The 11,034-nt window shown below is 36.3% G+C and overlaps 1 protein-coding gene across 2 annotated transcripts in view; it reads left to right on the top strand.

Moving 5' to 3' along the window:
• The window catches only part of LOC137403968 (circularly permutated Ras protein 1-like), a 41,752-nt gene extending 36,397 nt beyond the window's left edge, over positions 1–5,355 (top strand). For both annotated transcript variants that reach the window (XM_068090111.1, XM_068090112.1), the window contains exon 14: positions 4,957–5,355. In XM_068090111.1, the coding sequence (XP_067946212.1) occupies positions 4,957–5,076 (120 nt within the window). In that variant the 3' untranslated portion in view covers positions 5,077–5,355. The remainder of the gene's footprint in view (positions 1–4,956) is intronic.
• Positions 5,356–11,034: the final 5,679 nt, after the last annotated feature.

Raw genomic sequence — 11,034 nt, forward strand, 5'->3', positions numbered from 1 at the left:
TGTTAAGTTGTTGTTTTCAACTTCCTATCATTCATTGAACTTTCTGAATTGGCACACAACTGATAACTTCTCCGACTGTCAGGCTCAAATCATGCCAGTTGTTTGCCTGCCGTAACAGCTCGTACTTGAGAGCATTTGGAACTGTTGCACTTTCACTTATGCATCATCTGACTTTCAACATAATTTTCTTAGATTCTTAACATGATTTCATTTGTTGATCATTTTAACATCATATAACTTCTTGTGATGCTCGTATAAGTATTTTGCATTTACGCATCTTGTAAACTTAGTTTCCAGTTCTATAAAGAAGTTTTGAGTCAACTTTTGTCAAGTCAACACATGCACCAATTTATTTAACCTACTATCTGTAGTCCTTGTATGTTAATCATCCAAATAGTCAATGTTAATACCACCACATTTGAGTGTTTCTCCGCAAAACATCTTTGATTCATTACATGTCGCTTTCCTACCTTTTTTTATTGAAAACAATCAAACAAATTATCAGCACTTCTATTACCTCTCCCCTTCTATCGCTCACTTTGTGTGGTTGTAGTGAATTTTCGAACTTATCTCTAATAGGTTCAAAAATTTCATCTCTCTTGTTTGCCATCTGTCAGTCTTCAACTACCAATTTTCTGCTACGTTGTACGATTAGCAACCATAACGTATTGACTTACACAATGAATTTCTTTTGGCAGTCCATGAGCTATATTTTTCCAGAAGCAAAATATGTTGACTTAATTTCACCGTATAAAGTATCTACTAATCGGTATGCTTAAAGCATTTATTGAGCAAATTATTTTTATTGATTCTGCTGGACAGTTTCTTCTCTGCTTATCTATCGTATAACCTCTATTTGAACGCTACCTTATTTGAATGTCATATTTAATAGAACTTTACTACATGATGGCTAAAAATACAGCGCTATTCTTTAATTAAGTGTCACCTCTATTTGAGCACCACTCTGGCATTCTTTGATCTTTACAAACCCATAATAGAAAGTGATCAAAAGAAATGTCCACAAAATGGTACTAATAATGACTCCGTTACATCAATAACAATTAATTCTGTTGTCATTTCTGTAGGGGTTGCCATGGTTTTAGTGATGTGTACTTGAGAAGATCGATTGCCTCAATCATCAGAACTACACTCCGATTTGAAGTCATTAAGGTCTAAATTGTATCCACTGTTTTCGGATTCGTCCATAATGTGGTTTACAATTTTACTTGAAAACTTGAAAGCGTTTTGATGAACGATGAAAATACTTTTCAGGAACACCAAACGGCGTAATCGTAGTCATTTTTATGACATATTTTAAATTGCAAACATTAAAAATGTCTTTGAAAATTAAAACTTTTATGTCCGTTTTCTAACACCTTAACTTAACGGTTTTTCTTTAGAACTTGAAAAGCGATACCATCAAAATGATTAATAATGGTACCACGGTAATATTTTATAATCAAGGTAGTTCCTTGCTCAACTTTGTCTGATACTTCGACATACGCGTATGTAGAAAATGGTTTAGTAAAAATGCTGAACCTGATAGGCATTAAAGTTGCTTTTCCCGAAAGAAAATGCAAAATATAGGTAGCATTAGCATTGCTTTGTCCGTCAAGGGTTCAATTTAGTGACCAAAAGTTTTGATGAGCAAAGCGAAAAATTCAGCGCCACCCTTTATTTGAACACCACCTCTAATTAAACACCACTCTAGGGAAAGGGTTGAAATATAGAATGCCATGGCGTTCATATGGAAGTTTTACGGTACTGCTTAGTTCAGAGTGTTTACTATTGGTGTATCCCCTATTTCATTGCAATAATTACCTTGAGGAAAATAATTTTGATGTACCTGATGTAACGTCTAATCATCAACATTTGATCATCAACATCTGTATCTGATGTAACATCTGTATCTGATTTAACATCAGATCTGAGACTGTTTTAGTTCCCATCGCTTCCTAAAACATTTTTCCGTTCTCTCCTATTGCTGACTTGGTTTTGATTTCTCATTGAATCCGTCTTTTCCTCCTCTCATTGCGCACAGGTGACTGCAAGTCGTCCTCAACAAACATTCTCCCCAAATACAGGTTATGTGCAGCAAACACTTCCATATTGTACCCAAAACCTTAATAGGTCTTTCGAGGTGAGTTCATACACCATGTGTCAGTTGCGTATTATTGTTTGGTAAATCTTTCTCACCTGGATGACCTATTGACCTCACGACTAACAACTGACTGCGCAATTCATGTAGTTCCATATTCTTCATTTTGTTCATACCCTACCACTTTGTGCACCCTACCAGTTAATCTCATATTTTTTATCTTCCAGTTTTTCTGTTGCATGGTTTTCTAATCTCATGCTCATTGTGTTTATGGTCTCATGTTTGTGTATCAATGAAACCACCATTGTTAGTTTTCCTTCCGTCCTCGTATGTTGGTCACTTTCGTATTACATGTACTCTCTTCTTTCTATTGGCTGTTTTTGTCCTGTTCTATCGAGATTAATGGCGCCATTTAAAATTCATCAAATCTTTTATTATGGCACTACCGGTATCTCTTTTTACAAGTTTTCTATTCCTGGTAATTGTCAGATTCCATAATCACACCTCGTTATACCCTTTGAACATTGGTTGAGGGTGCAGTTCGTATGACTGCATTACTTCCGAATAAAAATAGTATCATCTATTGATCATTGTTTTTCATTTCAAAATAATACCATGGCGTGGTGATGAGAATTTATTAATAACTGTTAAAAACCTCTTGACAAAATAGTATTACTACTGTTAGCAATCCACTCACACTGATCAATTGAGACAAACAAGTTACAGATTATGACAGCTTTTGAATAAAGGATCACCAACAAACTTAACCCTTTTAATGGGTTTACACTAGTAGCATCATATTATTCTCTCCATTTCTCTTCATGAGCTTATATCTGTGCTGGCTGAACCAACCACTACAGCAGAGCTTCGTCTTACAAAAGATTCTACAATAGACATTTTGCTTTGACTTCACAGCATATGTTTGCAGACGCGAAAAGCCTATCGTATGTTGGTCCGTTTGTTTGTATAGTATTTGTGGCCTATTGTGCTTCCCGTCAGTACGACATAACACACGTCTCACCCAATTTTATTTGCTAGGAGTAACAAGTATTTTGTTTTTATTTGTTGTATAATTTGAAGTTATTACATACAAAGGAAAACCGCTTTTGTTTCTAACAGTTCAGACTCTGTGTGTTTCGCAAGGTTGGTTTTTCAGCTCATGCTGATGTATATAAACTGTACTACTTTGGTTGTTAACCAACTCACGCATATTGTATATGGCTCTTTTTCTCTCTTACTCTGTCTTGCCATGTCTCCACCAGTCTTCAATTTTCCTTCATTTCTCACGCTTGCTCTTTCTGAGACACCTTTTATTCGTGTCAAGGTCACAACCTTAAATGACACTACTTAGGTATTAAAAACATTTGTTCTGGGCAAAAAAAACCCAGACGACAAAACACCCATCTTTTCTGACTGCATTTCTTTCACTCTCCATTCGGATTGTCACAAGTGTGGTTCACTATTAAAACTTGGATGGAGGAAAAGTCTTCGTCGTTTTGCTCTAGCTTGTGGTAAGACTACAACAATTTATAGGTATATGTGAATAACCATCAGTGTTCAGGAATTATTTATTCTCTTATCACCTGGTTTAAATACAAAAGCCCCCATGCTTACCTTTACCAAAAAATGAAGCATCCTGCAAAAGATAAACACAGTGATTACATCACTCTTCCTTATTTACCTGTGTTTGGTTGGAGTGGTCATACCTGTCAGCGTTGCTAGTCCACATGTCTCCTGGCCTAATCAGTCTGTCGCATCTGTTTAGGTCACTTTTCAAGTTGCCTAAAGCTTTTATATTTGTTTATTTTTATAGTTCGTTAGACTTTCTATTTTTGATAATTCAATCATATTTTAGTGAAAAGATGCACAAGCCTTGAGCTCTGCATTTTGTACATTTAACATGAAAAGGAGTCATGAAAACATGAAAACATGAAACATGTTAACATGATAACAACTCTCAATTTGCAAGATTGTATAAGTTTGTGTCATCTATATATATTTCTCAAAGTTCGTGTGTTGGAATTCCGTCTGTCGGTTGGAAATCCGGCTATAGCTATTATTATAACAGCTGAGCTTGACAACAATAGAGACTCAAATTCATGGAATTTCATGGAAATTCATGGAATTCTTACTGTCATTGGAAGCCTAACCTTATTAACTAGCTTAGTAGAGTTTCCATTGGCAATATGCCAGGCTACTAGCTTGAAAGGTACAGTCGTTTGACTAAGTTTTCAAACCTTAACAGTTGTTTTTATTTCTCTCTTAATTTATTTCAACTACACGACACACTTCTTTCATGATATGTAGTTTGAAAGTTAGAATGGCTAATGTTGTTATATGTTAAATACAAATCAATTTTCTGTCGAAAGACTCTTCTATTACACGGGCAACGCCGGGTGGCACAGCTAGTACATGTATATTGTATGCTTTATTGAATTCCTGCCAAAAGTTACAAGGAAAGCATTTGGCAAATCTTAAATGTTACACATTTCTCAATTACCTTACTCACTTATGAAATATTTACCTTCTGAGGCATATTATAACAATATGATATTATAACTAGGGATTTAAAGTGCATTTCTTGCATTTTTGCAGGTTTGTGAAATACTTGTCAGCACTCTTACCTATTTCCTGCAATTTTTTACTGTTTTGGTTACTTCTCTTAACTCCATATTGCCTACTTACAACTTTCTGCAAAATACCAACTACCCTGGCTCACATGCTTAACCGCTTTAGATTTTGGAGTTGAGGGTATTGATTGTCTTAGACACAATAGACTCGTATCACGTAGTTCACACCTTCTTTTTTCAAAGCTGTGACGGTGAACATCGTGTCCCTGATTCTTTGTTTATTTGTAGCCTTCCCGGGCACCTCCAGGACAACAGGTCCAATCCAACATGGTGACTGACAGCCAGGCACAGGCTTACTACGCTAGACTAAAAGGCGCCTATAAATATAAAAAGAACAGCAGCAGTTGAGGCATGCAGTTATCTCCCATTGTCATATTGTGGCTGATGATTTCGCTAATATTGCTAATGGTTGCGGTCTAACTTTTTTGTAGTGGCTTCATTGTGTTAGATTATCACTCATAACAATATAATTACTCATATTTTTGATTAATATTTCCGTTGCATTATGTCACAATCTTAAGTTGCTTATGAAAATATCTTACCTAATTTGAAATTCCATTTGAAATGAATTTGAAATTTTTCTGTTTGTAAGTGATTGATATTTTTAGCTTTATTGTAAAAATACATTAGACAATAGGCGTGATAGCGGTTCTTTTTTGCACAAGAAATATGAGTTTTTTCGATATATAATAAAAACTTATAAAATATGTAAATTGTTGTGTACTTGAATGTTTATGATCAGGTTGATCAGTCATCATTTTGGGATGACTACACGAATACCTCTACAGATTATGTACTAAAGACTTAGTTGCTTTAGTACATTGTAAAGTTCATTATTAGATTGAAGTTTTATGTGATGGTGGTGCCATGAAGATGTAAGAAATTAGCAAAGGTGGCATGCGTAGAACATTATTCGCTGGCATGCATATGTTTCTGGGTGGGTACACAAGTTCATGACACTACTCCAAGTAGAAACAATGGTTCAGCTGTTAAACAAGCTAACCATACATGTAATAGATACATGATATGACTTTATATAAGTGTAAGAATTCACACCTCACAGTAGTATTGATTTACGTTGTATCGTGATAAATTATATTGATTTATAGTATTTACTATAATAAACGCTGCCTGTTCGAAGCATCGGCAAAAGCACTAGCAAAACAATTGTTCCGCATATAGCTATAGCTTGTCAAGTGTAGTAGCTATAGCTTATAGCTATTAGACTTAACAGTTTATCATAGCTCCCCAACTAGCAAGGTACTAGTGTGAACAATGCCTGAGAGACAGTTTATTAATGTTCATTATAGATTGATGGCAATTTCTTTGTATAATAATCAAGTAAAATCTTTATGAACTTATTCTGTAATGAATAGGTTCATAAAGACCGATATGTTTCTGCCCTGTGAGACTACAAACTTGTTTGTGTATGAATTCCTAAACAACACAACAAAAATGAATATGTATACGACTTATTAGAGAAAAACAAACTTTCAGGTTGTGGGACATCAGGGTGACAAACTGACTTTCAGAAATGTAAAGCTTGCTCTCCAAAATAAATTGGACCAAAGAATTTAAGAAATTGGTGTCTTGAAGCTTCAAATTAGTTTCTACTGTCAAATGACACCAATGCCACCAAGCTTACAAAAAGCTACTTGATGCCAACTGGGTTTGACCGCCATCAACTGTTGCCATTAGGTTAGCCCGTCTTGACAAGCTGTTGTTTTTGTGGAGTTGTCCCTCGTCGAGCGGAGCGAGCTAAACAACATCTTGTCACAATACGCACTGCACCTGATGCATCAGCTGCACTGAAAGGGAGTTGTTCTCTTCCGTCTATGCAGCTTGGCTGCGATGTTATGTCAGTCGCTTCATTGGTAATCATAACTAAATTCGCCCAAAAATTTATATAGAAAAAAATAAGATAAATATGTTTAACCAGAGACCAGTCTCTGCGACAAAATTTTGAAAAGAATTTTCGAATTACAATTTGAAAACATAGGTAGGGCATAATGATTTTTAAAATGGCTTTAAAAAAAACTTAATAAGCCAAACAAACTTTAAATTTAATATTAATTATTAATAAAAGTGCATCCTCATTTAGCAATAAAGGTACTATAGATACCATAACAAGAATGATAAGAATGCATATTACTGCGCGTGTTTGCAACCTTGTGGTTGCAAACACCGTATCCAACCACGAGAAGAACTCACAAGGAATGCAACATTGCAGCTGCAATTTTTGAGAGTTCAAATCCAGTATGAAGCACATTTTCTGTTGCCAAAACTATTGCTATAATTGTACAGACAAACAACAGACAAAGATTTATTTAGTGTGTTGTGTTTGTGATTGATAAAACTGGATTATTCTACCGGTTATCCTACAACGTATTGATAATGGCTTAGTTTATTGAACACAGATGGGCTGCTTCAAGTAGTTATTGCTAATAGCTCCTAGATAAAGTCTGATCGTGTTTATTGACTGTTTTATTTATTTTATCTTGTTGTTTAATGTAACTAAGATCTTACAGTTGACCTTCCCAGATGCTGCAATTTAGAACTACAGTTTTAAAGGAAATTAACTTCCTAAGGTAAAGAATGTCAAGGGGTTCTCCCATAACCCTATGTTTATTTTAAGAATAAGAAACAGTTATAATAGTTTTACCTTTAGATTAAATTATAAGAATAAAAAGTAAAATTAAAGAGATATAAAATATAGTCACCCTCTTGTTCTTTTGGTTATCGAATCTTTGGCTCATTTTGCTGACACGTCTGTCTACCATGATGAAGCTGTATTGAAAGAAGATTATGAGTGAAAAATATTCATTATTTTATATTGTTTAAGACATAGCCTTAGTGTCCAGGAGTGAAACTGTATGTTTCATGTCTGTGATTGTGAATCTTTTAGTATTGGGGACTTCTGACTGTTATCTTCCGTTAGCGGAAATTTCATCATGTGTAATCTCTAATCATAATCCCAGGTCTTGTGTAGCTTGGTACCAGACACAGATCTTGATATCGTACGACATAAGTTACTATGGTTCGGGCTTGAGATCTTGACATCGTACGACACAAGTTACTATGGTCCGGGCTTGAGATCTTGACATCGTATGACATAAGCTACTATGGTCCGGGCTTGAGATCTTGACATCGTATAACACAAGTTACTATGGTTCGGGCTTGAGATCTTGATATCGTACGACATAAGTTACTATGGTTCGGGCTTGAGATCTTGATATCGTACGACATAAGTAACTATGGTCCGGGCTTGAGATCTTGATATCATACGACATAAGTTACTATGGTTCGGGCTTGAGATCTTGATATCGTATGACATAAATTACTATGGTCCGGGCTTGAGATCTTGACATCGTATGACACAAGTTGCTATGGTCCGGGCTTGAGATCTTGACATCGTATGACACAAGTTACTATGGTCCGGGCTTGAGATCTTGACATCGTATGACACAAATTACTATGGTTCGGGCTTGAGATCTTGATATCGTATGACATAAATTACTATGGTCCGGGCTTGAGATCTTGACATCGTATGACACAAGTTGCTATGGTCCGGGCTTGAGATCTTGACATCGTATGACACAAGTTACTATGGTCCGGGCTTGAGATCTTGACATCGTATGACACAAATTACTATGGTTCGGGCTTGAGATCTTGACATCGTATAACACAAGTTACTATGGTTCGGGCTTGAGATCTTGATATCGTACGACATAAGTTACTATGGTCGTGGCTTAAGATCTTGACAGCGTATGACACAAGTTACTATGGTTCGGGCTTGAGATCTTGATATCGTACGACATAAGTTACTATGGTTCGGGCTTGAGATCTTGATATCATACGACATAAGTTACTATGGTCCGGGCTTGAGATCTTGACATCGTATGACACAAGTTACTATGGTCCGGGCTTGAGATCTTGACATCGTATAACACAAGTTACTATGGTTCGGGCTTGAGATCTTGATATCGTACGACATAAGTTACTATGGTTCGGGCTTGAGATCTTGATATCGTACGACATAAGTTACTATGGTCCGGGCTTGAGATCTTGATATCATACGACATAAGTTACTATGGTTCGGGCTTGAGATCTTGATATCGTATGACATAAATTACTATGGTCCGGGCTTGAGATCTTGACATCGTATGACACAAGTTGCTATGGTCCGGGCTTGAGATCTTGACATCGTATGACACAAGTTACTATGGTCCGGGCTTGAGATCTTGACATCGTATGACACAAGTTACTATGGTTCGGGCTTGAGATCTTGATATCGTACGACATAAGTTACTATGGTTCGGGCTTGAGATCTTGATATCGTATGACATAAGTTACTATGGTTCGGGCTTGAGATCTTGACATCGTATGACACAAGTTACTATGGTCCGGGCTTGAGATCTTGACATCGTATAACACAAGTTACTATGGTTCGGGCTTGAGATCTTGACATCGTACGACATAAGTTACTATGGTTCGGGCTTGAGATCTTGATATCGTACAACATAAGTTACTATGGTCCGGGCTTGAGATCTTGATATCATACGACATAAGTTACTATGGTTCGGGCTTGAGATCTTGATATCGTATGACATAAATTACTATGGTCCGGGCTTGAGATCTTGACATCGTATGACACAAGTTGCTATGGTCCGGGCTTGAGATCTTGACATCGTATGACACAAGTTACTATGGTCCGGGCTTGAGATCTTGACATCGTATGACACAAGTTACTATGGTTCGGGCTTGAGATCTTGATATCGTACGACATAAGTTACTATGGTTCGGGATTGAGATCTTGATATCGTATGACATAAGTTACTATGGTCCGGGCTTGAGATCTTGATATCGTATGACACAAGTTGTTATAGTCTGGGCTATAACTACAATATTTTTGTGATTATCTGAAACATCCTTAGGCTAAGTTTTTAATGTCCTAATAGTACATTGGGTAGGTTGAATATAGAAGTTGGCTTGTAATGGTGATCATATCATCTCCTGAATTTGTAGATGCTGTAACTGTGGCAGTCTGTTATGAAATTTACAATGGTGCTGTAACTTGTTATTCTCTTTGTCTATCTGTACATGGCTGATATCAAATATAACAAGTGTACATGCATAGATATTGTGTTTCATAATTTCTGATTACACATCTACAAGAAACCCGTTTTTTGAAACTTTCAACTACGAGTTGTGAGAGTTATATATCCTTATATATCCGACAGTTTTCTTCATGTAATTATTTCAGCACAACGTGTTGAATTAGTTGTTTGTCATGCTTTTTTGTTTTGATTAAAATTTTGTATGCCCTGAGTTTGTCATTGGTTACCGTTCGCTTGCAGTAGTGCAGTTGACTACGTGAATTATTTTGTGAAGAACTCATGCTGGGGTCATATACAGGTGTCTCTTACGTCTGATTAGTATACGTATAGTATACGTATACTAGCCGATGTATACTAATACGTACGACTACGTATACGTATAGTCGCACTACGTAGTAGTAGTACGACTATACGTAGTCTGCTATGTAGTAGTACTGTTATGTAGTAGTACTACATAACAGTATAGTACCCGTAGTAGTACTACTACGTAGTACGTATAATCCACACACTATTATTGTATCAACAGGTGGCAAAGAATGGGGTCTATGGTAGCTTACCACTTTTAGCATTTTTTGGCTCAGTGATTAATAATTCAGTGTCCTACTAAAGCTACCCTACTTGGCTATCAAGTGGTGAGTAAAAATACAAAAGAAAAATTTTTCTTAGGCTGAGCATTTCGACAAATCAGCCAATCCTACTTGTAGACCCAAATCTTGGTAATTTCTAATACGGCAGCTATTTGATTGTATCAATAGCAGTTGAGAATTTGGTCTATTCCCAGTATTCGTTCAGCCTCGCGACAACTCGCATTTTTTACTCATGAAAATACGGAATGCTGGATGGCGTTCTATATCCAATAGCCAATATATCAATCCATGTGCTTTTCAAGCTGTAAAGAATCTCACACCACCTGAAGAAACCAAGGTGTACAAATTGCAAACTCATTTACTCTACCCTTTAGTCAATACTCAAATGATTAACCAAGCTAGAAGTTAATGCATTATTTCATAGAAATTCCTGCATTCTGTTACCAGATTGTTCATCTGCCACAACCATGTACTTGGTTGTAAGAGGGTGTGTACTGTAGTCAAACCGTATGATTTGAATATAATTGCTACTGGTGGGTCAATTGAAACAGCTCAGTTGGGGAATGATTCAACTGTGATATCACTACCACAAAAAACTTCAT

Source organism: Watersipora subatra, chromosome 9 (genome assembly GCF_963576615.1).
Source record: "Watersipora subatra chromosome 9, tzWatSuba1.1, whole genome shotgun sequence".
NCBI classification, from domain to species: Eukaryota; Metazoa; Bryozoa; class Gymnolaemata; order Cheilostomatida; family Watersiporidae; genus Watersipora; species Watersipora subatra.